At 52.6% G+C, this 26307-nt stretch overlaps 1 protein-coding gene across 4 annotated transcripts in view; it reads left to right on the forward strand.

Moving 5' to 3' along the window:
* Kcnh2 (potassium voltage-gated channel subfamily H member 2) overlaps positions 1 to 18936 on the forward strand; it is a 31538-nt gene extending 12602 nt beyond the window's left edge. Inside the window, exons 3-16 of one of the 4 annotated variants that reach the window (XM_075955243.1) lie at positions 5480 to 5644; positions 6459 to 6605; positions 6777 to 6908; positions 7458 to 7669; positions 11874 to 12302; positions 12782 to 13169; positions 13511 to 13710; positions 14086 to 14338; positions 15371 to 15564; positions 15877 to 15979; positions 16415 to 16693; positions 16764 to 16950; positions 17173 to 17350; positions 18401 to 18936. In XM_075955243.1, coding sequence (XP_075811358.1) covers positions 5480 to 5644; positions 6459 to 6605; positions 6777 to 6908; positions 7458 to 7669; positions 11874 to 12302; positions 12782 to 13169; positions 13511 to 13710; positions 14086 to 14338; positions 15371 to 15564; positions 15877 to 15979; positions 16415 to 16693; positions 16764 to 16950; positions 17173 to 17350; positions 18401 to 18550 — 3017 coding nt within the window. In that variant the 3' untranslated portion in view covers positions 18551 to 18936. Of the gene's footprint in view, positions 1 to 5479; positions 5645 to 6458; positions 6909 to 7457; positions 7670 to 9047; positions 9463 to 11873; positions 12303 to 12781; positions 13170 to 13510; positions 13711 to 14085; positions 14339 to 15370; positions 15565 to 15876; positions 15980 to 16414; positions 16694 to 16763; positions 16951 to 17172; positions 17351 to 18400 lie in introns of those variants that run through there. The other 3 variants (XM_075955242.1, XM_075955241.1, XM_075955244.1) reach the window with 3 other exon arrangements.
* Positions 18937 to 26307: the final 7371 nt, after the last annotated feature.

Below are 26307 nucleotides of genomic sequence, written 5' to 3' on the forward strand. Positions count from 1 at the left end.
TCCCAGAGAGAAGCATCCGTGTGAGCTGATTCAGTAAACTCTCTGCAGAGGGGTCTGTGAGGGATGGGGATGGGAGGAAGTGAGAGGGTCAACAGCAGGAGCGGTGCTGCTGGTTCTGTGGGTACAGTGGTGGAGGCAGCTTTCCCCAGGTCAGTGTGCCATCATCCTACAGTTGTTTTAGAAAATCATTACTTGCTCACACATTGTGTGTGTGTGTGTGTGTGGTATGTTTGAGGAGGTCAGAGGACAACTTGTGCAAGTCAGTTCTCTTCTATCATGTTCGGCCCCAGGGATCAAACTCAGGTTGTCAGACTTAGTGGCAGGCACCTTTACCCACTGACTTCTCTCTCAGGGACTTGTGTTACCTTCTTAAGGCAGAGGGTATGACCCTCACTCATAAGCTAAGAGGTGGCATGGCCCCAGGACCCTGGAGTGCAGCCAGCATAGCTTTCCTGGGTGAAGGCTGTCTTTTGAGGAGTTGTAGTCTGAGGAGATGGCTCAAGCATGCTCTAGGCTGTGGGTTTCAGCAGGAAATAAGATGCCAGCAGAGACCTTGGCCCTACACAGATTGTTGGCAGGTTCTGGTTGCAAGGCTGATGGAGGAGTGCATCTGGAGGCAATGTTTCCTGAGATTTGGAGTCTGGCTTGTGGCTCCCCAAACCTGCATGTCAGGGAGTACCCCAGTTCCTGAATTCATGAGCCCAGGATTGGTCTCTTTCTTTGATACACACACACACACACACACACACACACACACACACACACACACACACACGCTATGGCACAAGGGCACAAACTCATTGACTGGCTGGCCTCTCCGACTCCCCCATCCTGTCCCTTAAGCCTGCAGTATCCCTGGCCATCCCTAGCCCCCTGGCTGTCCATGAGAGTGGTGTTAGCGACACGGTGGCCCTTGGCCAGAAGCGGCTCCCGCTGCATCTTCCTGTCGCCGCCACCAGGCTAAATATAACCTGACACTGCACAGCCCTGGGCTGCTCCTCCGGAGACAGCCTCTGCCTGGGGGGCGGACAGGGCCAACTGCAGCCTCAGCCTCCCTGCCCTCGGTGTGACTTTGGGCTCATTTTGGCACAGCTCCTCCTGCTTGGAGTGGGGCAAGGGAGGTGACCAGGATGAGGGTGCTAGAGGTCACCTTCCCTGCAGGGACCTGCTACTCTGCCTCATTACAGCTCCAGATGCTTCTATAATGCCATCTGTCACCTCATCTGGCCCCCAGAGCAGGAATCACTTGTCCCTGTAGTACCCATAGAGAGCCTAAGCTCAGAGAGAGGTGGGTCTGTCTCCAGCACACAGCAAATGTGAGGGACAGCAAGGGTCCAGGTCTCCTGATTGTTGGAACCAACTGCCTCGGTTTCCCAGGGCACATCCACTGCTTTGTATGTTTTGTCTTGCTCTATCTTGTTCAGATGCCAAATTAGGGTCCTATTGAACACTTGTCTCCGTCAGGGTAGGCACCAGGGACATCTTGGTCTTGTCCTAAGTGCTTCACTTGTCCTGGCATGCACAGTGAGACCATGGGGCGATGGGGAAGCCATGAAGCCTGCTGCCCTACAGGTGAGCCAGGTGAGATTCTGACCTCACCAACTTGCCTGAGGCTGTGCAGGTCATCTGCAGGCCTCCTCTCCCCAACCTGCCATAGCTTCTGCTAAGGCAGGCCTGGGCCAGTGGTACCCATAAGTGGGAAATTAGGTTTTGGTGTACTGGATGGATGCCTGACCTAGGTGAGTGAGGATACCAGGCAGGGTAATGTCACTCCAAAGTGAGCCCCTTTGTGTGACCTGGCACCGGATGCAAGCAAGCCAGGGTTTGTAGTCTGAACGGGACATTTTCTGCTGTCGGAATGAGCTGAACCTGCTGCACCAGGGTCCCTTCCATTGCCTCTTCTCTTGGTGACTTACAGTGAGCAGCATGATCTTTGAAGGCTGTTGGGAGATTAGCTGGCCTAGGTCATCAAGACCAAAGGCTCTCCCAGTTCCTGTAGGTATATGGTTTCTAGCATACCTGACAACCCTGTCCATATTTCTATCCTGAGCGGTCAAGGACAGGCCTAGATTGGGCAGAGAGGCTTTGTCACCCAAAAATGGGGGCTCTAAAGCCTGTCTGGAGCTGGGGGGATAAGGGTATGTTTTGTATTAGTCACTTAAATCAGACTATCCCAGGGGCCAATTGCTAAGGTTTGTCTTTCTTCTGAGTATGCAGAGCTCTCGTTAGGCCAGGCTCCAAGCCTATCATATACTATGTCATTTCATCCAGACTTTGGACCTGTGGAGTAGGTGTGATCAACCTTGTATGGCAGACAAGCATTCTGTACGGTGACTGGCCCACAGATTGTGCCACCTCCTCTTTGAGAAAGAGAATAAGACTCCGGCTTCTCCCCTTTCAGCATCTCCCAGTCCCATCCTTTCTGGAGTGCTCCCAGGGCTGTCTGCCTCTTGAATGTGGGCAGTGCCTGCCACAGAGTGGTGCTGGGTGGAACTGCAGTCTTGCCTAGCTCTGGCCCCAGGGGCCGGCCTGGAGACTGCCTCTTCCTTGGATGAGCTGGGTCACTGGTGGGATCCCAAGTAGAGTAGGAGGGAGGAACAGAGTAAGTCTGGGGTCCTGAGGCTGCATAGAGGCTGGGTAGATAGGCAATATCCCAGGATCCCTGGGGACAGCTCAGTCACTTGTTCTCAATCTTTCTTCTTAGCTGGGAACCTGATTGCCTAAGGTGACCACAACTTATCTATCTGTTCTGTGCTAGTATCTAGCTTCAGCCATCTGTGGGCCTCCAGGCTGGCTTTCCTTCTCTTACCCTCAAGAACCCTCTCCATACTTCTAGTCAACTACAAGGTAGGGTCCTATGGGCAGGCCTGGCCAAAGAGCTGGGTTTGGAGACATGTTAGGTCATATAAGACTTGGACAACTTGGCAAGTGAGATGGTAGGTACCTCAAGATCCTACGGTGTGCTTGGTCTTCAGCTCTCTTTGTTTCCATGTACAATACCCCCAATCTCTGTTTCCCTCAGTGATAAGATAGGGCTGGCGGTGGGTGTGTGGGTGTGTCACATTTTTGGAACAACCAGGCCTTTGATGTGATATTTGAAAAGAAAAATTCCTTGCATGTCAATTAAGGAGTGTCAGGCTTGTCCTGTGAGAGGGGCATTATCTTGAGGTTTCTCCTTGGGAGAATTAAAAACAATTATTGTGAGATGCAGGGACTGGAATCACCATCTGAGGTGTCAAGGGCCAAGGTAGCCATCTGAGAAGCAGGGTCCTGGTCTGTGCATTTTCTCTTGCAGAATAGTCTGGGATAACTTGGGGATAAAGTGCTAAAGACTCCAGGTCATCATTTCTGTCCCCTTTAGGGACAGAGCCCCTAGGTCATCTGAAAGAGCCAAAGTCATCTTGGTTTTAGACTCTTTGATACATATCCTGGTGAGCATAGTGGCTTGGAGCCTAGATCTCTGGGGCTTTTGGGGGTAGATGCTGGGGTCTCCCAGGCCATGGTATCTTGGTCTCCCGCCTGAGGAGGCCAGTTCCTGCTCAGGCCGCTGCCGGCCATCACCATATTAGGACATAAACTCCAGGCTGTCTGTCTGGGTGCCAAACGGCCTCCAGCTGGGCCCAGGCCACCCCCCCCCCCCCAGCTTCAACACCACAGCTGTGTGTCAGAGGCCGGAGGTCAGGGGACAAGAGCAGCTGCTAAAGGGACACCCAGGCAGAGTTCCTGAGCTCAGGGCCCTTGGGTAGGGTAAGAGGGTCCTGGCTATGGTGAGTGTAGGGTCTTGGGTGGTGCAGAGAGCTCCCCACAGGCTTTCCTGGGTCTTGCCCTCACCTCTGTACCAGTTTGTCTGAGTGGGTTTGGAGGCTCTCATTTCACAGAGAACCCACAGTTGCTAGAATCACTTGTCTGCCGTGGTCTTACTCACCTACCCAGCATGTCTGCACTGTGGTTGGCCAGTGTCTCCAAGAGCCAGGGCCCTCGCAGCTGGCTGACCTGGCCACAGCTTTCGCTCTTCTGCACCGTTGGCACTCTCTCCTCAGGCCTGACTGACAGACATCAGTGAGTTCTAGGTTTTAGTCTTCGCCACCCCTCCTGCACACCGGGGCCAGTGGTCAGAGTAAGGGGAGGGACAGAGGGCAGAGAGACCAGCCTAGGGAGGTTCCAGGACATAGACGTAAGGGAGACAGAGGCTTGTTGATAGGGCTCTCCAGAGACCATGTGACTCTTTACTTCTTTCCCAACCTCCTTCTTCCTGACTTTCTTTTCCATGTCACTATACCGCTGTCCCACTGACACCATGGTCCATCTCTGGCTTCCAGGGCACATTAGTTATTCTAGGTGTTGGGCCCTTCAGAAGGGATGTGACCATGGGGAGGCAGAGAAGCCAGATGAGCAGAGGGGAGCCTGGGTGATGATGGACAGGAGTTGACAACCTGTCTGGGACCCTGTGAGAGGGCCAGGATGTCATTGTACCCTTCTGAATCATCAAGGAGGACTTCCTGCAGGTGGGACTCTTAGCTTGACCCTGGCAGGGGCATTGCTCTGAGTCCATCTCAGGTCAGCAATCACCATGGAGGGCATGGTGTTCCTCTGAGAGCCCAAGGGAACTGGTGGGCTTGTTTGGCCTGCTCCAGGGACTCTGAGGGAAGGAAAGGAGGAGTCAAGAACAAGAAGGTGAAGAAAAATCTCATATCAGTGTTTCTCAGACTCGGTGAGGGATCAGGGTTCTTGGTTTCTGCCATGTCTCAGTCCAGTACTTCCATGGTGTGGAAGACTGCATGCTTGGAAACTGTGGCAGTCCCAAAATGTTACAAAGTTTTTGAAACTCTTTATTTCAAGTTGCATAATTATCTTGTGGAACTACACAATGTCTGGGAACCAATCTAAAGAGAACTGAGGCAAGGCAGATACAGTAACCAACCATCTGTAGTGTTCACATGCTAGGGCTTGCTCATACAAGCTTGAGAGTGACGACCATTCCATTCTATATGTGAGGAAAATGAGGCACACGGATGTTGGACAGGTTTTTTTCTTTTTAAATAAATGTATATATCTTTTAGCAACAGAGCTAGGACTGGAGTCCAGAGATTCTGGACTAAAACATGAGGTCCTGGCCCTTGAAGGAGGGAAAAACAAAGGCACTTTGAAAAGATGGGGATATAGATGAAAACATAGAGGAAGAAAGGACCACAAGCCAGAGAGAGAAGGTGAAAACAGGGAAAGAGGACTGAGAAATGAGGTGAGCAGTGAGTGAGTTGAACAGACAGAATGAGGGGAGAAATGCAGACTGGCTTGGCAGTCTGGCACAGCCAGGTGCAGGATCAGGCTGGGTCAGGAATTGCAGGTGTGGGCTATGGGGGTGCGGTAGAAGTGGATGGGCTCTTTTGGGTTCAGAGGTCCTTCCTGGTCACTTTGTGTCCTACCTATGTGGTGAGGAAGATGTAGTGTCACCGTGGTCCCTGCCCTCCCTCCTCTGCAGGGAGCTGCTTCCTGTGTCTGGTGGATGTGGTGCCTGTGAAGAATGAGGATGGAGCTGTCATCATGTTCATTCTCAACTTTGAAGTAGTGATGGAAAAGGACATGGTAGGGTCCCCAGTTCGTGACACCAATCACAGGGGGGCCCCCACCGGCTGGCTGGCCTCTGGTAAGTGCAGCCAAACTCCTGAGCCAGCTCAGGATTGAATGTTGCTCATGACCCTGGTTCTGTGGGAAGGGAAGTAGTTAGTATGTGTGTGGGGGGATGCAAGGAGCAAGGAAGACCTGGTCAGTCCCACCTGGACCAGGACGGACAAACACCTGTGCAGCCGCAGGGCCCAAAGTCCTTTAGGCAGAACACATGTTTTCTAGCCTTGCCTTTTGGATACTCACCCAGCACCCTGGAGGAATAATAGGTGCTTGCTTAAGCAGCATTAGCCATCGGCTCATTAGAAAGCTCTCCTCATGGACCCAGCTCTTCTGTGGTCTGGCCAAGTCCCAACAGTGGAGGTTAATGGAGGAGAGGATGGGAAGGCATGCTGGCCTTGGCTGTAAACATTTCCCCTGGTTGGCCCAAAGGCTCAGATCCTCTGCTTTCCCCAGGTGGCACTTTTTGGGTTTAATTAAAACAGCAAAGCTCACCTCTTGGGTTTTAGTGATCCTAGTTCTATGGATGCCAGCAGGGTGTAGGAGAGAGCTTTCGGCATCACTCCCCGCTCACTGTGTGACCTTTAGTGACCCACTCAACGCTTAGACCAATCTCTGAATGTGTCCCAACCAGTACAATTGTGGAATCATGAAAGAGTTAACGAAGTCTTCCTAAAGTGCGGTGGGAAAGGGCAGTTGATGACAAGCTTTAGATAGAATTGTCTGGGTTTGGGAATCAAGCGCTGTGCATGGACTGGAGTGAGGGCTTTCCACTGTCAGGGTCTCCAGTTCTTTTTGGTCAACCCTCACTCCATAGGCCTCCCTTTCCCCCACAGGTCGAGCCAAGACCTTCCGCCTGAAGCTGCCTGCCTTGTTGGCGCTGACTGCCAGGGACTCATCTGTGCGGACAGGAGGCATGGGCAGTGCTGGAGCCCCTGGGGCAGTGGTGGTGGACGTGGACCTCACGCCTGCAGCGCCCAGCAGTGAGTCCCTGGCCCTGGATGAGGTGTCTGCCATGGACAACCATGTGGCAGGGCTTGGGCCTGCAGAAGAGAGGCGGGCTCTGGTGGGCCCAGGGTCTGCTTCGCCAGCGGCCAGTGTCCGAGGCCCTCACCCATCACCAAGAGCTCAAAGCCTCAACCCTGATGCCTCAGGTTCCAGCTGCAGCCTGACCCGGACACGCTCCCGAGAGAGCTGTGCTAGCGTGCGCAGGGCATCCTCCGCCGATGACATCGAGGCAATGCGGGCTGGGGCACTGCCCCCTCCACCCCGTCATGCTAGCACCGGTGAGGGTGCAGGCCTGGGGGACCCTACTCCAGCTCCTCACTTCCTGTCTGCCAAGCCTTTCCTGTCCCAGGCCCACCATTTCCTCTTTCTCTTCTACCTCTTGGGTGCCTGGGAGTCTGGGAGATGGAAATCCCATTAAGAACTTATTTAATCTCATTAAGTGACCTTTTACTCTGTTAAGTATCCATTCATCTCATCGCATTCTACTACTCACAGAGCCCTTGCCGGCCCAAGGGGCTGGCTGTCCCTGGACATCCCGGAACAGGGATGCCTATGGAACTAGAAAGAGACAAGAGAGATTTAGAGGCTCCTGACACTATCTGACCCTTTCTACACCTTTCTCCTGCCTTCCCTTCATGGTGGGATGCTTCCTTAAAGCTCAGAGGGGGCGAGCCCTTGCTTGTTTTCATGGGTCTCCTGAGCTACCCCGCCGCGTATTGTCTCACCCTACAGTGAGTTTGGTCTCATTGTAGTCTTTGTGTCAGTGGCCTGGCTCCCCATCAGCTCCTGGCCTGCCCATCTGACCAAGCTTTCTCTTTCTATCCCAGGGGCCATGCACCCCCTGCGCAGTGGCCTGCTTAACTCCACCTCAGACTCGGACCTCGTGCGCTATCGCACCATTAGCAAGATCCCCCAAATCACCCTCAACTTCGTGGACCTCAAAGGCGATCCTTTCCTGGCTTCACCCACCAGTGACCGGGAAATTATAGCTCCCAAGATAAAAGAGCGGACCCACAATGTCACGGAGAAGGTCACCCAGGTAGGTGTCCGGGTCCATGGTTCTCTGCTCACCTCGGAGGGGTTGGAATTGGTGAAGAAGGCCAAAGTTGTAGTCAGAGTGGGGGTTGAAGGGCGAGTCAGTAAGGGAAGCTGTTCTGGGGGTGGGTGGGGAAAATGCCTGAACTGGGGTATGAGATGAAAAGGCTTTTAGAGAAAGAGGCTGGTGGAGAGGGAGGGAGGAAGGGAGGAGGCTTTAGGAGGGTAGGTGTGGATGAGCGGTGGATGGGACGTGCGACTCCTGGGTACAGGCTGAAGACGAAGTCCTTGAAACTAGGACCTGGGAGGCCATGGTGGGTGAGAGAAGGCAGTCAGAGAGATGGGAAGGACGTGTCTGAGGGGATTACCGGACAACAGGAGAAGGCCTCAGTTAGAAAGGACTACACAAGTCAAGGTCAGGAAGGCCTTGATTCTTGTAGGTCCATGTGGTGTACCAGGTGGCTTAGGTACCTGCCGGGTCCCCCCTAGTGTGGGAGAGTAGGGTTTCTTTCTGGTGGTTGGTGGGGAGTGCTGGTGATGGGTATAAAGCTGTCAAGGGATTGAGTTCCTGTCTCCTTGCCCAGAGTAGAACACGGGCTTTTGATTTCTGTGCCTTAGGGCTCCTCTGGTCTTCTTGTCCCTCCCTGCAGTGAGGTGGGTCACAGCACCTCCACTGCCCACTCAGTCATCTTTTCATCTTGGCAGTGGCGAGGTCTTAGTAGTGAGAATCTCAGGAGAGGAGGGGACTGTTGTTCTATGCCGTGCTCGCCTGAAGCAGCTGCCCTATGAGGGAACTGCCCAGCTCTGGACTCCCTTGACCAGCCTTCTGGCCGTATTCCCATGTCTCTGGCTCTCTGGGTTCATGCCAGGTCTCCAGCCCCTTTGCCTTGCCTCCAGAACATGCCCCTCACCCCATAGCCTTTATCTAGCGCATCCATCTCCCTCTCCTGTTCCTACCTCCCTCTTCCCACCTGGGTGCCCGGCATTTGCCCTGTTCCTGGACCCAAAGTGTGAGAGCCTACGGTGTGTGGGTCTTTGCCTGTCGGTCTGTGTGACTGCGTGTGGTGCCCCTGCCAGTCACCTGGCATCTCTCCATCTCTGGGTGTCTCTGCCTGACTCTGGCTGGCTCGGCACTGGACTGGCGGGGCGGGGGTGTTGGGGAGACCATTAATCTGCGGTGACAGGCCAGGCTGCCGGGTGGAGGGGGAGGGGCTAGGGCTGCGGGAGCGGCTGCAGCAGGAGCCTAGAGCGGGCTGTGAGGGAGGGGGCCGCTGGCCGGGCACGGGGCAGAGGGCGGGCACGGGCTGGGCGGGGGGTGAGGGGGGCAGGGTGGCGGAGTGGGGGTGGGAACCTGGGAGGAGGAGGGGCCGGCCAGCAGAGGCGCTTACCGCTCGGCTGCTAGGCTGGCGGCAGGCGGGCACAGCACAGCACCCTGGTAGCGGGGGGCCCACACCAAGGGGCCATGTGCAGCAAGAGCCAAGCAGGCAGCTGTCCATACTCACTGCTCAGGAGACCCCAGCCCCAGGGCCTAGCCCAGCCATTCTGGCTTCATGCCAGAGGCGGTCTTGGCTGCCCATCGGCCAGCCTTGGGCTGGCAGCCTGGACTGGGACTGCTGCTGGGGCACAAGTGAGGCACTAGCCGGGCCCTAGGGCCCTAGGGTAGTCAGGTTGTGGGGAACCAATTCTTCCATGGCGGTCCCAGCAGGGAAAGAGAGCAGGACAGGGGCTCTGCAGCCCAGGGCCCAGAAAGGCCGGGTAAGGCGGGCAGTGCGCATCTCCAGCCTGGTGGCCCAGGAGGTAGGTGATCCCCTCAGCACCCTATCCTTTTCTTGGGCTGGGACACTGAGGCCGGTGGGGGTGTGGCCCAGAGGGATCTGGCTGCAGTTGGGGAGAGGGCTTCTGAGAAGGACAGATTGGGAGCCCTGTGTTCTTCTGTATGGTCCACCCCTGAGCTCCTCATTGCTTTCCTCCTTGGCCGCTGGCTAGGTTCCCAGGGTTTCCCTTGCCTTGGCAACCCCTTTGGTATGGCACCCCCTTTTGTATGGCTTCTGTGGCCCACAGTCTTCTAGTTTATAATGTAAACGGAATAGAGAGATACCAGGAAGCAGATAGGTGTCTAAAGAGGATGGTGGGAGTTGGAGGGAGACAAGGAACCATCAGTCTTAGGCCAGACCTGACACAGGTGCTGGGGCTCCCTCGCTCTGGGACTCCATGGTGAGCACTGGAGGCTTGGCTTACTCCGCAGGGTTCTGGAGGTGGAACCTCAGAAGAGTAGGGGTCAGAGGCTGCTTGATGGGCAATAAGGAGAGAGAGCCTAGTGCACTGAGGCATGGCTCACCTCTTTAGGGCATCCTGGTCCCTTGTCCCCTGGGCTGGTGACCGCCCCCTAGGAGCCACCTCTCTGCCCTACTGGCTCTCCTGCTTTAGAACCTGGAGGTAGCTCTGGGTGATTTTAAGAATCCCACCCCTGCCACTATCACTGCTATCCCTGACTCGCTCTGTCTAGGCTCTCCTCCCCGCTGGAGAACAGGCACAGGTGAGAGTTTTCCTTCCCAAGGTGAAGATTCAAGGTTGAGTCAGTCTTTCCTAGGACAGCAGATCACAGGGATTATAGCCCTGGCCTGTGGCCATGTGGTAAGCCAGTGGTTTCAGAGATAGGTCTGGATAGACTGAGTTAGCAGGTTTGGGCCTTGTACCCCAGACTTTCTGTATATAGGAATGCAAATGTGCACTGGGGCTGTGGGCAGACCCGGGGGACAGGGTCACTGATGTGTGGGTAGCCCAGCATAGCTCCCCAGGCACAGAGAGGGGTCCTGTGAAGTGACAGCTACCTCCTTTTGTTCCTCGTCTGTGGGGTCCTAGCCTGTTCTTTTTTGATACATGAAAGACACTAACCTCACGTGCATTAACCCTCTATTTTAATGAACAAGCCCTCAGGCTGAAGGCAGGGCAGACCTAGGATCTGTCTCTGACCAGAGTCCTGGTGGTCATTCCCACCCCATCTGGTTTCTCTGAAGTCTCTCTCCATCCCAGGCTGGCCAGACTCCTCCCCAAGACTCATCTTTCTTACTGGTTCCTTTCCTTGTGATATTCTCTAAACAGCCCACCTGTGCAGATAGGCTTAGGGGATTCTCTCCTGAGCTTGAAAGAGAGTCTTGGATTTCATTGAGCGTAGAGGTCCCAGGCTGTGGGATGTAGTGCTTCTGGGACAGGGCTAAAACTCTAGGGGTGGGGAAGGCTAGGTTCTGGTTGCAGGGATGGCAGGGTCCGAGGCTAGAGGGATTGGGTGGGGATTCTGGCTGAGTTTGATGTCTACCAAAGGATTCTAAGGAATGGGTGGATATGGGGGCTTCTGACACTTGGGAAATCTAGTTCTTCCTGGTTTGGTTTGGGAGCAAGAGTGGTGAATGTGCTTGCTGCCCCTTGTCCCTATGGGTGAGCCTCCCCTGCCTGACTGTTGGGGAGCATGTGCTTTCCCTTGTCTGAGAATGGGGTTCTACACAGGCCAAGGGTGCACTTCTGAGCCATCCTGGGTGTACATCTCTCTGTATACTTGAGGTGCCAGGTTCTCAGTGTTGGACTCTGTCCCCTGGGTCCCTTTGTAAGAGTGTGGGAGACTTCTCTGGGACGGGGTGGAGAGGGACCTGAGAGAGAAAAAGTAGCAGCAGGGAAAAGGTTCCTCCCCTGAGGGAGGCCAAGGGGCCTGAGAATGGTGGCTGGCGTCCTTGGACAAGTATGAGCTGTGAGGGAACTGCAGTGACTATTTTATGTGTTGGGACTCTGGCTCCTGGGCTCACTGCCCAGCTGGGAACTGCAGTCCTTGGAACATATTCTGGACTGAGACAGGGGAGCATGTGTGTTAGTTTTGGGGCTATGGGACAAGACTGTAGGTGCAAGTTGCATAGTCTGAGGATCTGGCCTGCTTTGCTGATTGGGAACAGCGTTAGGATTTCCTGCATTATGACCTAAGTTCAAGTATTTTGGAGGCTTGTTAGAGTTATGTGGAGCCAGCCAGGATGTCCCCCTGCTGGGTGGCATTCTGGGAACTGTAGTGCCTCAGTCTGAGGGTAGTCAGTTGCTATGGCTACTTGGCTGAAGGATGAGCACTCTGATGAAAATGTGTTCTACTTGGCCACAGTAAGGATGACACCAGCTTCTGCTTTGAAGTTCCATGACCGTCATCATCCACCCCTTCCCTCACTGCCTAGGTTCTGTCCTTGGGAGCCGATGTGCTGCCTGAGTATAAGCTGCAGGCCCCAAGAATTCACCGTTGGACCATCCTGCACTACAGCCCCTTCAAGGCTGTGTGGGACTGGCTCATTCTGCTGCTGGTCATCTACACGGCCGTCTTCACACCCTACTCGGCTGCCTTCCTGCTGAAGGAGACTGAAGATGGGTCCCAAACCCATGACTGTGGCTATGCCTGCCAGCCTCTGGCCGTGGTGGACCTCATCGTGGACATCATGTTCATTGTGGACATCCTCATCAATTTCCGCACCACCTATGTCAACGCCAATGAAGAGGTGGTCAGCCATCCTGGTCGCATCGCCGTCCACTACTTCAAGGGCTGGTTCCTCATTGACATGGTGGCTGCCATCCCCTTCGACCTGCTCATCTTTGGCTCTGGCTCTGAGGAGGTGGGCTTAGCAGGAGGCAGCATGGAGAAAAGAGCCAGGAGGGGGTAGTGTGAAGGATAATGGGGAGGGGGATACTGCACAGGAAAGGAGGGTTCCTAACAGATCATGCTTGTTCACGCACAGGGTCATAAGGAGCCCCTCGAAGGGGCTCTTTTTTTCTAACTTGTCTACTGAATGGGGGATATAATTTTCTAAGGTACACAAAAGTGTCCTCAAAAGCTAGTTAGAACTCTGGTCTAGCACCTTAAGGTGACTGTTGGCCCTTTGGGAGCCCGTTTCCTCATTCTCATCATGGAGACCCTTACCATTTATCTTGAAGCTGGCACATAGAATAACAACATGCGTGCTGGGAGCAGTGTGGGAGGCACTTTACACCAGGTGGCTTTCATTATCATTGAGCGCTTCCAGGAAGAAGCCTTTTATGGTGTCACCTCTGTACCCTCTACTACAGTGCGCCTTACTCATGCCCCCTCCTCTAGCTGATCGGGCTGCTGAAAACTGCGAGGCTGCTGCGGCTGGTGCGTGTGGCTCGGAAGCTGGACCGCTACTCGGAGTACGGAGCAGCGGTGCTCTTCCTGCTCATGTGCACCTTCGCGCTCATTGCGCACTGGTTGGCCTGCATCTGGTACGCCATTGGCAACATGGAACAGCCTCACATGGACTCACGCATTGGCTGGCTGCACAACTTGGGCGACCAGATCGGCAAGCCCTACAACAGCAGCGGCCTGGGCGGCCCTTCCATCAAGGACAAGTATGTTACAGCACTCTACTTCACATTCAGCAGCCTCACCAGCGTAGGCTTCGGCAATGTCTCCCCCAACACCAATTCAGAGAAGATCTTCTCCATCTGCGTCATGCTCATTGGCTGTGAGTGCGTCCTGGAGGCGGGGTGAGGGGCGGAGCCATGATGGGTAGAAATGATAGTGAAAGTCCTAGGATGAAGCAAAGTGGCTATCGGAGCTCCCTGCCCCGCCCCCTCCTCTTCCCCTCCTAGACTCCCGGGCTCACAATATAGTCTGGAGGCTGGGATACCAAGGCAGGAAATGCTGAAGGTTGGCGTGTGTTTGAGCATGTGTATGTCCACTCTCAGACTGAGACGTGACCGGACCGCGAGTGTCGTTGACCTGGTGCGGGGCCTGAGCAGAGGGTCCCCGTGGGCGGGCGGGGTCCCTGCGGATGCTGACGGCCCCACTCACCCACGCCCTCAGCCCTCATGTATGCCAGCATCTTCGGCAACGTGTCCGCCATCATCCAGCGGCTGTACTCGGGCACGGCCCGCTACCACACACAGATGCTCCGGGTGCGGGAGTTTATCCGCTTCCATCAGATTCCTAACCCACTACGCCAGCGCCTCGAGGAGTACTTCCAGCACGCCTGGTCCTACACCAACGGCATCGATATGAATGCGGTGAGGCGCCAATGGGTGTGGGGGCACCCTCGTGCATCCAGCATGCCTCAGATGGTTGTAATTAGTACTGAGGAACCTTAGAATTACATGGGCTATTGATCCGTGAAACTCCTTCACCTGGAGTTCCCCTACTGGAAGAAGCCAGGTCTTTCACATACCCCACTACAGCTGGAGGTGGGGAACCAATTGCTGCACTTCCACATAAGAACTTGGTCAGGCTGGAAACTTAGGTACTGAGGGGTTCTGGGCTCCCAGGGCTCTGCAGAGGATGGAATTGGGAGGAGCGGGTTTTCCCTGAGCCAGAGGTGTGAGGCAGTGGACTGGTGTTTGGGCTGAGTGCTAAGAGAGTAACCTGAACCACCTCCCCGTTTTTAGGTGCTGAAGGGCTTTCCTGAGTGCCTGCAGGCTGACATCTGCTTACATCTCAACCGCTCCCTGCTGCAGCACTGCAAACCTTTCCGAGGGGCCACTAAAGGCTGCCTGCGGGCCCTGGCCATGAAGTTCAAGACCACACATGCACCACCAGGGGACACATTGGTCCACGCTGGGGACCTGCTTACTGCCCTCTACTTCATCTCCAGGGGCTCCATCGAGATCCTGCGGGGTGATGTCGTGGTGGCCATTTTGGGTATGGGGTGGGGATGCCCACTGAGAGACCTCAACCCAATGAATACACTGGGGGTGTGGGGTTGCTGGCAGGATTCTTGGGCTCTTTTATCTCATCTGAGGGTGGGCTTTCAAGGCGGGCAACAGAAAGGAGCCCTGCAGGACCTGGGGCTGTTGGACTGAGAGACTACCTAACCTCCCCTGACTTGAGGGAGCATTAGGCTCTACCCACAGGCAGGCGCCTTCTGTTTCCTTGAAGCTGAGTATCATCTGGCAGTGGCGTGGGAGGTACCCAGGTGGAGACTGTGCATTCAGTTTCACTAAGGACACAGTTCCCTAAAGTTTCATATAGCATACATGCCCAGAGGAGTCTTGTTTCTTTCCTGCCCCCCACCTATGGCCACTGTGGGTGTGGCCTGCACTTGGACACTGGAGACTTCTTGTCCTCCCATGCTCTTTCTGTGGTCCTGCAAGCATCAGACTCCTGGCTATGTCACTGTAGGGCATTTTAGATTTTTATTTCACAGTTCAACCCAAACATGTATACCGCTCCACAGTCTACTCCCTTTCCCACTAAATCAAGTGTTGCTACACATGTGTGTATAGTTTGGTCTGCTGTGCTTGGCTGTGCTAAGCTATGCTGTCCCGTTTCCCTTCAGTAAAACAATACTGGTTTTGATTAATTACTGTGTTGTCAATTATAGTTTGAAGACCATTGTTTTTAGGGCACTGCAGTTGGTTAGGAGGGCATTTAAGGGTAGAAGTAGGGTTATCCCAAGGAAGTCATGGCTATAGGCAGAGCTGGAACATTCTGGGTGGTTTCTTCTGGTTGAATAGTTGCTGAGAGACTCCAAATCCCTGGTCCCTTCTGCTGGCACCTCTGGCCACTAGCGCTGCCCCCATATATTAAGAGCCTTGGGAATATGGGCTGGCTCATGCTTCCTTGACTGTGTAACTAGGAACTGGATGATTGGAGATGTCCCAAAGGAGGGTGCCTGCTACTCTCCATGCTGGTGACATAGGCTGAAGTCTTTGTCTTCTCCATGGCCTCCAGGGAAGAATGACATCTTTGGAGAACCTCTGAACCTGTATGCACGTCCTGGAAAGTCCAATGGGGACGTGAGGGCCCTGACCTACTGTGACCTGCACAAAATCCATCGTGATGACCTGCTGGAGGTGCTGGACATGTACCCTGAGTTCTCAGACCATTTTTGGTCTAGCTTGGAGATCACCTTCAACCTTCGAGATGTGAGTGGGCCATCTGAGCTGGCCTCATCCCCAAGAGAGCTGCTTCTTGTTGGGAGGCTGCCCCTTCACTGTGTGACTTTGAACATGCAGTTCCTCTCTTGTTTCTCAGCCTGTCAAGTGGCATCACAGTCAAATCAGGCTCTGAAAGTCCTAACTTCAGCTCGTTCAGGGATATGGACAGAGGGGGAAAGATTCTTCCCTTCAACCCCAAAGACCCAGCCCTACTTCTCCATGTTAACGAAGGGGTGTAGCTGGCCCTCGGTCAGCCAGGAAGGGAGCAGCAAAGGGCCCTGACTCTGCTCTTGGTTGCAGACCAACATGATTCCAGGCTCCCCCGGCGGCAGCGTGGAACTAGAGAGCGGCTTTAACAGGCAACGCAAGCGCAAGCTGTCATTCCGCAGGCGCACAGACAAGGGTGAGGTGGCCAAGGGGAGGGCAGAGGGGAGTGAGGGCAGGGTCAGGCTGTGCAGTCCTCCAGCGCACTCCCCCTCTGTCCCTCCCTTCCGTTGTCCAAATGCTGCCATCTTTTTATGCCATGTTTGAACCATCATCTTCTTTGGAAAGACCTCTCCTACCTTCTAGGACAAAGGCTGGGCTTTTGGTCTTCATTAGGTCTGAGTGTTGCCTGGCAGGCCTTGAGGAGGGAGGAGGTGGGAGGGGGCGCACGAACAAAGGAACGTGAGGAGCTGGTGCTGATGAGCCAGGGCATGGCAGGGGCGTCCTCAGGCTGGAGAGAGCGGGGCAGGTAAAACAACTGGAGCTCGCCCTGCTCTTTTCCAGGCTAGCTCGGCTTCCCTCATCCCCTCCCCGTTTTCCCCTCTGGCTGAGGTTTGTTCTCTGTTTCCCACAGATACAGAGCAGCCAGGGGAGGTGTCAGCCTTGGGGCAAGGCCCTACCCGAGTCGGGGCAGGGCCAAGTTGCCGGGGGCAGCCGGGAGGGCCATGGGGGGAGAGCCCATCTAGCGGCCCCTCCAGCCCAGAGAGCAGTGAGGATGAGGACCCAGGCCGCAGCTCCAGCCCCCTCCGCCTGGTGCCCTTCTCCAGTCCCAGGCCCCCTGGAGAGCCCCCAGGTGGAGAGCCTTTGACAGAGGACGGGGAGAAAAGCAGTGACACCTGTAACCCCCTGTCAGGTAGGGCCTGGGCTGGGGGAGGGGTGGGTGTGGGGGCTTCCTGGATCTCACACCTCCTTTCCGGCTCCAGGTGCCTTCTCTGGGGTGTCCAATATTTTCAGCTTTTGGGGCGACAGTCGGGGGCGCCAGTACCAGGAGCTGCCTCGATGCCCTGCCCCAGCCCCTAGCCTCCTCAACATCCCATTGTCTAGCCCTGGTCGGCGTTCCCGGGGCGACGTGGAGAGCCGGCTGGATGCACTCCAGAGGCAGCTGAACAGGTAAAGGGGGGCCGCCCAGGGAAGTGGGTGCAGGCAGGGTAGGCTGCACTGTGGGAGAACTCGGGTCTTCTCTGGGTTTCTGGTAGTGTTTTGGGGATGCTCTGTCTAGACCTGTTTGTGCCGGGCAGCTGGAGCCTCTCCTTCCTCAGCTGGTTGAAGAGGGAGCCAGAGCTGACTAGCAGTGTTCACTTGCCTGAGTGCTCTTTTTCCTTCTTGCCCCAGGCTGGAAACCCGGTTAAGTGCAGACATGGCCACTGTCCTACAGCTGCTACAGAGGCAAATGACACTGGTCCCTCCCGCCTACAGTGCTGTGACCACCCCTGGGCCTGGCCCCACATCCACATCCCCTTTGCTGCCTGTCGGTCCCATCCCCACTCTCACCCTGGACTCGCTTTCTCAGGTACACTCTGGGGCCAGCTCCCAGCCCCACCCTTTCTGCCCGAGCACCACCCCAACAACCGCTTTGTTACCTCCCTACCCCCTTCTACCTGTTCCCTGCTTTCCTCCTATCCCTGTGCTCAGAAGCAATGCTTGAGTGGACTGGAGCCCAAGGGACCTGCCTGCCAGCAGAGTGGCCTAAGGGCCAGATGTAAACAAGGCCTGGGACCTGGGTCTGGATGCTGCTGCTAGTGTGCCTCAGGGTAGCCTCCTGGTCCTTGCCAAGGCTACATGCTGGGCCCCCAGCCTTGCCTCCGTCTGGGCTCTACTCTAGCACTTTTGCAGCGCTATCACTAAGGCTGCTAGCATTTCCAGGGTGCAAAAGTCAAGACTCTGAGATCCAACCTCCTTGTTCTATATTCTCTTTCTTTTGAGTAGCCTCTCAAGGGACGTTCGAAGCTGGGTCTCTTATGCCAGTTCCAGCTCTGGAGGCTGCTTGAGGGGGGCTCCTGTGGCTCCCAGAGGTGTCCTGGGCTCTGCTCCCCATCCCCTGGCACTGTCCCCCTCCCATATGCTGTTTGCTCTTGTTTGCAGACACCAGGGCCCACGTCAGCAAATGTGCCAGTCTCCCTTCACAGCCTCCCCCGCAGGGATCTCACCAGTAGACACGTCAGCACCCACAAAGCCCCCCTGCCTGCCCTAGCAGTCTCCCTGGCCTCAGACGCCTGGCCGCTGGCCCGCTGCTGTTTCTAGGGCTCCAGGGTTCTTTGAAAAATGCAAGAAGGCACCTTGCCTCTCTTTGTCCCAGCTCCTATTCCAAAGGAGGAACTTCTTCTTCCATTTGGAATTTGTCTTCAGCTGCCCTGTCACATTCCCTAGGGAAGGGGAGGGCAGGCCTTGGACTCTCCAGCGGTTCTCAGCTCTTTCTTTTGACTCCTTCACTTTCAGTGTAGCCTTCTTGTCCCCTCAGGTCCCTGCTCTGCACCCTAACCTTCCTGACTTCAGCCTTCCTGTCTTCGATTTCTCCAGTCCTTTTCTCCTCCCTCAGTTTCTCCTGCTATGTTCTTTGTAGGTTTCCCAGTTCATGGCGTTTGAGGAGCTTCCTGCAGGAGCCCCAGAGCTCCCCCAAGACGGCCCCACTCGACGCCTCTCCCTGCCCGGCCAGCTGGGGGCCCTCACTTCCCAGCCCCTGCACAGACATGGCTCAGACCCAGGCAGTTAGTGATGCTGCCCATTGCGGACACATGGCTCACCCAGGGTTCAGGGCATTGCCTGACCTCTTGGAGACCCTGGTTTGGAGGGGAGAACAGTGCAGGAGCAGCTTCTCCCTTTCCCTTGGGACCAGCGTCTCCTCCTGCAATACCCTGGGCCCCACTGGGAGGGCCAGGGGAAGAGCTGGGCAGTGGACTGGGGGTCTGTGGTCCCCCCACTGCCCTGGGGGCATTAGCTGGTCTAACTGCCCGGAGGCACCCGGCCCTGGGCCTTAGGCACCTCAAGGACTTTTCTGCTATTTACTGCTCTTATTGTTAAGGATAATAATTAAGGATCATATGAATAATTAATGAAGATGCCGATGACTATGAGTAATAAATAATTATCCTGAGGAGACTCCAGTGTGCTGGTTTGTTTCAGCCATCACCTGCTGTATGTAGCTCATGTTATGATCTGAATGGACTTGAGCTCCAGGGAGTACAGGAGATTCTGTGCAGGGATCCTGGCCTGTCTATGGCCTGCAGGGCTGATCAGACACAGCCCCCCCATGTGTGTGTGCACATGCACAAGTGCATACATGTACATGAAAGCTGGGGAGTACTCCCTGCGGTCAGACAATGTAGCCCTGGGTTTGGGGCCACAAAGCCATGTGGACTACACTGTGGTTAATAGGACACTTCTACCCTGAGTCCAACCATTCACAACCATGTTGGTTTGCTTTGTGGCACACTGGCTTCCCGAGTCAGCCTCACACTGATAAAGCCTTACACTTGTCTCTCTCAAACAGTTCACAAGTCCAGCTTCACGCTCATTCTCACCTGGTATCGAGGTTTATTTTGGGGTTAAGCCCATTAAACCTCTCAGGATCCAGAGAGATTCGCTATTGCAGGCGAAAGCTGGCTAATTGGATCTGAGGGCAAACGGAATAAATCAACTCATGTGCGCCACCGCTACGTTATTATTCGTTTGCAAGAAGAAGCGGCGAGAAAAAGAAGAAAAAGAAGCATAAGGGGTGATTTCCATAAGGTTTTTTGTTTTTACAGACATAGTTGGAAAATTCCATGGGCAAAGACAATGATAATATGCATATCAAAATCACAAAAAAGGGCAGGTAGGACCTGACAAAGCAGTACTCCGGAACAGTTGACAACACCCAGGAAAGAGCCAACATCCAGGGGAAATACCTGGCATTCCAAACCATTAGATAAAGTTACTAAACATCCCTGAATCCTGAACTTACCTATTCCCCTCACCCAGTCTCTTTTGTGATAACCAGCCTTGGGCACACCCAGATTTGTTTGTTAGCAAGGGTGGGGCACACTACCTTCCTGCATCTTCTTTAGAAATTTCTGTGTGGTCTGTTAGCAGGTAATTTTGTGGGATTGACTCTGTAAATTTGACTGTTAGAACAAAGAGTGAATGTTACCACTCTAAGGCCTCCTGGTGTGGGGGAATGGAAAGGTCATTCGGTTGCCACGCAGGAGAAGTTACATCGCTGAGGTGTTTTGGGAATGAATCCCATTTTGAAGGGAAGAACTATGGCCTCACAAGGTTCCCACAGATATGACAGCGACTTTTCCAAAAGGTAAATGTTCCCACAGCTCTGCAAAACGGGTTATTCCATGTGGACACGCATGTACACACTTCCCGTGGATTAGTCTATTGGTCTGTCAGCTGCACATTTACTGCATGGTCTTGTGGGCTCCAACAACCTGGTCTGAGTCCAATCTCCCTACCTTCAATTGACTTTATATTAACACTGTATAATTAGGCCTCATTTGGATCTAGCTTTGGTTTGGATATACTGGCTTCCCTACTGTGACCAGCACATATCTATATCTGATTCTGGGTGAATCTTACCCTGATTATCTTTGTCCCTTGTGACTGTTGGTCACAGAGAAGTTGCCAAAGAAAGTGGAGGTTGCAAGGTGGCTCATTCTATTGGGAGTAGGTCAAAGCAGATTTGAGGACAGTGAAAGTTCCCCTATGCTCCTGTGTGCTTGTTGTCCTGGATGAATACTAATTGCCTATTGTTCCTCAGGGAGGGGTGGGTCTTAGAAGCCCCTCCCCTCCCCCCATCTGTGGTGGCGTGTTGATAGTCAGTCTTGAACAGATCTAGTGCAGATGCCATTGCTGCTGGGAGTTCATGGGTAACAGCTGTGCCCAGAAGACAGCACTTCTCAGCACTCCTCTCTACTCTCTGGCTCTTGCATTCTTTTCTATTTTCTTTCTGCAATGTTCTGAGCCTTGGGATAACATAGCTGCTACATTTGGGACTGGGTCCTCAACACTTTGACCACTTACGAGTCTCTCCATTAATCCTTATCTGCTGTAAACAAACTGGTCAAGGCTGAGAGTAGCACTCACTGTGGAGTAAACATAAATAACTAGAAAACACTTTGAGCCTATTTAAGAGATCAACACTACTAGAGACCTAGAACCTACCCAGCCATGGTTTCTTGGCCTGAGTTCTTCCAATAAAAAAAAAAAAAGCAGTTGAGTCAGGCGGTGGTAGCACACACCTTTAATCCCAGCACTTGGGAGGCAGAAGCGGGCGGATCTCCTGGTTCAAAAGCAGCCTGGTCTACAAAGTAAGTTCCAGGACAACCAGGGTTACACAGAAAAACCCCGTCTTGAAAAAAAAAAGTACTTAGTTAACTCCCATAGCATTCCTGCCAAGTATTTTCAGTAGCAGGCTTACCTGATATGTTGCTATTGTATCTTGTAGGGTTCACAGTTAGGGAAGACTTGATGTCGTCTCCCACATAGCCTGCACAGCATTTTTCAGCATGCCAAAAGTGTCCAGATCAGTTTTAACTTGATCTCTCTGTCTAAGTTGTGTGGTGTCTTTGGCACCCCATCATCTAGTTTTGGGGGTCGGCCAAGAGAAATGGCAATAGCCTGTATAATTATTGGAATCTTTTGGGTCCTCACTGACCAAAAACTCATAAGAATGTATCCCATTCTTATGGGCTTTATTTAAAAACTCATGACTTCCAGGGTTTCCATGGAGAAATGGCTTAGTGGTTAAGAGCATGGACTGCTCTTCCAGAGGATGGGAGTTCAATTTCCAGCACCCACATCTGGCTGCTCACAACCGTCTGTAACTCGAGTTCCAGGCACCAGGCATGCATATGGTATACAGACATCCATGCAGGCACTTGAACAAACAGATAAAAGAAGTGTTAATGAAAAGTAAAGTGTGGCTTCTGGGAAGAGCTTTGTCTACCCGTGTAGGATATACCTCCCTCTGATCTTCTTAAAAAAGTATGTGTATTTTTGCATTAAATGTGTGTGTGTGTGTGTGTGTGTGTGTGTACATTCATCATGGTGTATGTATAGAGATCAGAGAGTAATTTGTGGGAGTTAGTTCTCTCCTACCAGAGAGATCCCAGAGGCTAAATTCAGGTGAGCACATCTGGCTACAGTTCCATATGGCTTTCTAAAAATAAAATAAAAAACCCCTCAAAATATAGGTTTATGTTTTATGTGTCTATTTGAGCATACGTCAGTGGATCCCATAGAACTGTAGTTAACAGGTGGTTGTGACCTGCCTGACATGGGTGCTGGGAACCAAACTGTGGTCTTCTAGAGGAGCTGAAAGCACACTTACCCGTGGGCCTATCCTGCCAACCTCCATGTTGCTTTTTCATGCACCATATCTCAGTCAGTGCCGCCCGCCATGGCCTTGCTTCCCTCGTCTCTCTACCCCTTCACAGTGCATGGGTTCTACATCTCACCTGCCTTATGGTCTTTCCCCCACCCTTTCCAGAAAGAAGCCCATTGCCAGCTTCTTGACCTCTACAAGCACCCCAAGTTAAACATACAAATTAAAACAGAAAGTACTCGTGGAGTTTGTCTTTTTGGGTCTAGGTTCCCTCATTCAGTATAATATTTTCTGGTACAGGAGAATAGTCTATATTCTGTCAATTACGTTTTAAATAAATGCTGATTGGCTAGTAGCCAGGCAGGAAGTATAGGCGGGACAACCAGACAGGAAGTGGAGGCAGGGCAATGAGAACAGGAGTATTCTGAGAAGGAGGAAGCCCATTCCGCTGCAGTCCAGCCCAGATCATGGAAGAATCAAGATGTGACTTGCTACACTGAAAAAGGTACCAAGCCATGTGGCTAACATAGATAAGAATAATGGGTTAATATAAGTTATAAGAACTAATATGAAGCCTGAGCTAATGGGTCAATCAATTTATAACTTATGTAGACCTCTCTGTGTGATTTTCTTTGGGACTTGCCAGCTGTGGGAACTGGGCAGGACAGAAACCCTCACAAGAAAACCTACCTGTTAAAATTTTCCAGTTCCATTCATCTTCCAGAAAATTAAAAATTTCATTTTCCTTAGAGCTGAACAATTTCCTTGTGCATATGTCCTATGTTCATTATCCATCAGCTGATGGGCATCTAGGGTGAATCCACTTCTTAGCAATCATGAGCACAGCAGCAATGAACATGAATGAGCAAGTGTCTCTGTGGTACGACCCGGCATCCTTTGGGTCTAAACCTAGGAGGAGTATAACCAGGTCATGTTGTAGTTTTAGCTTTTTGAGAAACCTCCACACTAGTTCCCATAGTGGCTGCATCAGTTTACCCTCCCAGGTGCTTTTCTCCCTGCCGCCCCCACCCCCACTGGAACTCACTATGTAGATTAGTGCTTAGGATAATTCTCCCGTATGCTGTGAATATATATTCCTCTCATTGGTTAATAATAAAGGTGATTTTGCATATAGCAAGGAGGTGTAAGGCGAGGCATGGAAGCCAAATTGAAAACACAGAGAGAAGAAGGGCGGGTTTGAGAGACAGAGAAGAAGGGCAGGGTCAAGGGAGCAGCCGCCCAGGGAAGCAAGATGCTAGCTAGAGAACACATAGTCATGAAGTCACCTGGCGAAGTGTGGTTTAATTTAAGTTGTAAGAACTAATTAATAGTAAGCCTGAACTGTAGACCAAACATTTTGTAATTAATATAAGCTCTTGTGTGATTATTTGGGACTGGGTAGCCGGGACAGAAGAACAGCTCCGCCTCTGCTTACAGATTAGATTGCCTACCTCTCTCTGCCTCCCGATGTTGGGACTGAATGCTTGTGCCACCGTGTCTGGTGCAGGTGCTTTGCTTCTGTCAGAAGCAGCTTCTGGCCTCTCCTGGGAAGTAAGCATCCTCGGGTAGATGGCTTGGTGAGCAGCTCTTTGGTGGTCACACGGTTAGTAGCAGGCAGGTGTGTCTGACTCCCGTGTCCACCTCACAACCTCTTCTTATGCCTGCATGGCTTGACACTCAGCTCCCCTCTGGGTTGGACCTGGACCCTGGCCTTCCATTCAGTTCTGAGAAGCTGAGGAACCCTGAGAGTTGTAACCCTTCCTCTCTGGCATGGCTAGGGGATGATCTTCCAGAGTTCAGAGTTCTCCCAAGAGGGTGGGACCTGCAGGACACTGTGATGACTGAAGAAAAGGAGCAACATGGCTGCCAAAGCCTAGAGCAATCCAGGAGCTTGGAGCTGAAGCACTGGCTTTGGGAAGTGAAGAGGCAGGGCCGCTGCTGGCCCCTCTTCTAGCTCTGCATTTAAATCAGAAGCTGAGTAAGACCCTGGTGATGTGTCTGAGTCTCCTGACTCAGCAGCTCCCACTGTTCAGGTGCAGCTCACACCTGCACCTGTTCTTACCTGGCCCCCTGGCCCTCTGACAAGCAGGGGCAGCTCTCCTATTTCGTGAACAAATGTCAGCAAGTGACATTCATGAATGCTCCCTCTGTGGTGAGTGCTCCCTCTGTGGCTGCTTTTTTCTAGCTGCTGTGAACCAAAGCCTGGGACCAAGGAAGCTTCCAGAGTATCCACAGCACTTGAGAATGGACTGCCTTATGGCCTTAGTCACAAGCCTGCGACTTAACCCTAGGAACACTGCTATCCTCATGACATGGATGAGGACTGGAAGAGCTCAATACATTTCTGGAATTCCTAGGAACTTGTCTTGGGCTACTTTGCTTAGAGTACCTTGTGACAATTTCCTCCTGATCCCCAGGTCTCAGGAAGTGCTTGGTGCCCCCGTGGAGCCACCTCTGTGCTGATAGGAACCTGTCACTGCTCTGGATTGCCATACTTAACAGAATGCATTACTCCACATCTCTGTGCTCCAGTACCAAGCACACTGGGTCCCATGTGCTTGGCAGATGGGAACTTACCAAGTGAATAATCTGGAATTTGGTATCAATGAAGCAGGGGAAAAAATTGGCATCCAAAGGGCCCTATGCACTTGTTTCTGGGGTCAGAAAGAACTCCCAGAGCTGGTGGTTGGGTCTCCTTCTGCGTCCAGGCTTGGAATGCAAGGCTGAGGACAAGGTTCTGAAGTTTCCTTTATGTATGTCTCTTCTGCTGATGATTGAGCATGGGATTTGGCATCCCAGAAATGGCCATTGAGGTCCCCGATTTAGTCAGCTCCCAAGCTATAGAAGCAGGTGAGGGCATAGAAATTGGTCATTACTCTAAGTTATAGTTCAAGACCTTGTTTGGTGCCCTCTGGGACTGGAATTCTCAGATGAACATCTTGACAGACAGCTGAACACCTTCAATGGCTTTAAACAAGCTCATTATCTTTATGTGATGGCTCCAACTTCAGGGGCTGATCACTTGCCTTTCCTTGTTGCAAGAATAGATGTCCTGTATCATGCTCAAATTTTGATGAGACACGGGGCCATCTCCTTGCCCACATGAAAAAGCCTTCCATGTCAGCCTGGCTCAGATGTCATCACCCGCTGATGAGGGACAATACCACTCTCTGGCTTTTCAGACCTTTTAAATCATATTATTCAGTTTGGGGATGAACCTCCATAACATTTTCTTGTCTGTCTTTAATAAAGGGGGGAGGGTTGAGGCTAGATCCTCTGGGTCTCTCTTCTTGCCCTGGGCATCAGAGAAGTGCCGAGCTCTTGTACGACTATCAGAAAATTCATCTTCAAAGCATTAATGGTTGAGGATTTGGCAGTAAATTAAAAGATTGTTACTGGGTAGAGCAGTTGAGCTATCTTGTTCTGTCCTTAAAGCTTATTTTCTCTTGGGGTGAGTCTCTTAATTGTGGTTGTTGTTGTGAGAACCCCTTCCCTTTGGAGGCAAAAACAACAGCTACCTCCTCCTTAGAAGAACCAAAGACAAACCAAAGTATTGTTACAAGTCCCCAGACTTTAATAGGCCCCCAGACCTTAGCACAACTAATGTCAAGGTAGAAATACCATTCAGGCCTTGAAACTCAGTATGTAGAGGGAAATAACTGCAAAACAATAACAAAGACCTAACCCATCAAAATTCGTAATTCTGGGAAAATCGCTGAATGTAGTAACCTTGTTTTTGGCTTTTGTAGTTCTGTCTGGTTAACTGTTCTTACTAACTGAGGTGTGACAACCCAGGATGTTGTTTTTGTGTTTAAAAGCTCACCTGAGAAAAGTTCACAGTGGTACTCAGGTACTGAACACCCAGTGCTGTCACCGGCCAGCTAATAAAAACTTTCTTTGGCTTGAACCCATGTCTGATAGTCCTCTCTAGAGGATACCTCACAATATTTCTGGAGGCCCCAGCGAAATCCCCAGAGATGAGACCTTGAGACACTAGGGGTCTTGGAGTCCCTTGGGGTAGGGCAGAATACATGGTCAAGGGACTCCTAGGGGGTGTGCAATATGTTCCAGGGCCCTGAGACTCCCTTCGTTCAATCATTGTCTAATGTCTTGAGGGAATCTGACAGCTCCATTCCAAAACGAAACAAAATCAAAAGTTG

The sequence above is a fragment of the Microtus pennsylvanicus genome, chromosome 21 (genome assembly GCF_037038515.1).
Source record: "Microtus pennsylvanicus isolate mMicPen1 chromosome 21, mMicPen1.hap1, whole genome shotgun sequence".
Taxonomy (NCBI): Eukaryota; Metazoa; Chordata; class Mammalia; order Rodentia; family Cricetidae; genus Microtus; species Microtus pennsylvanicus.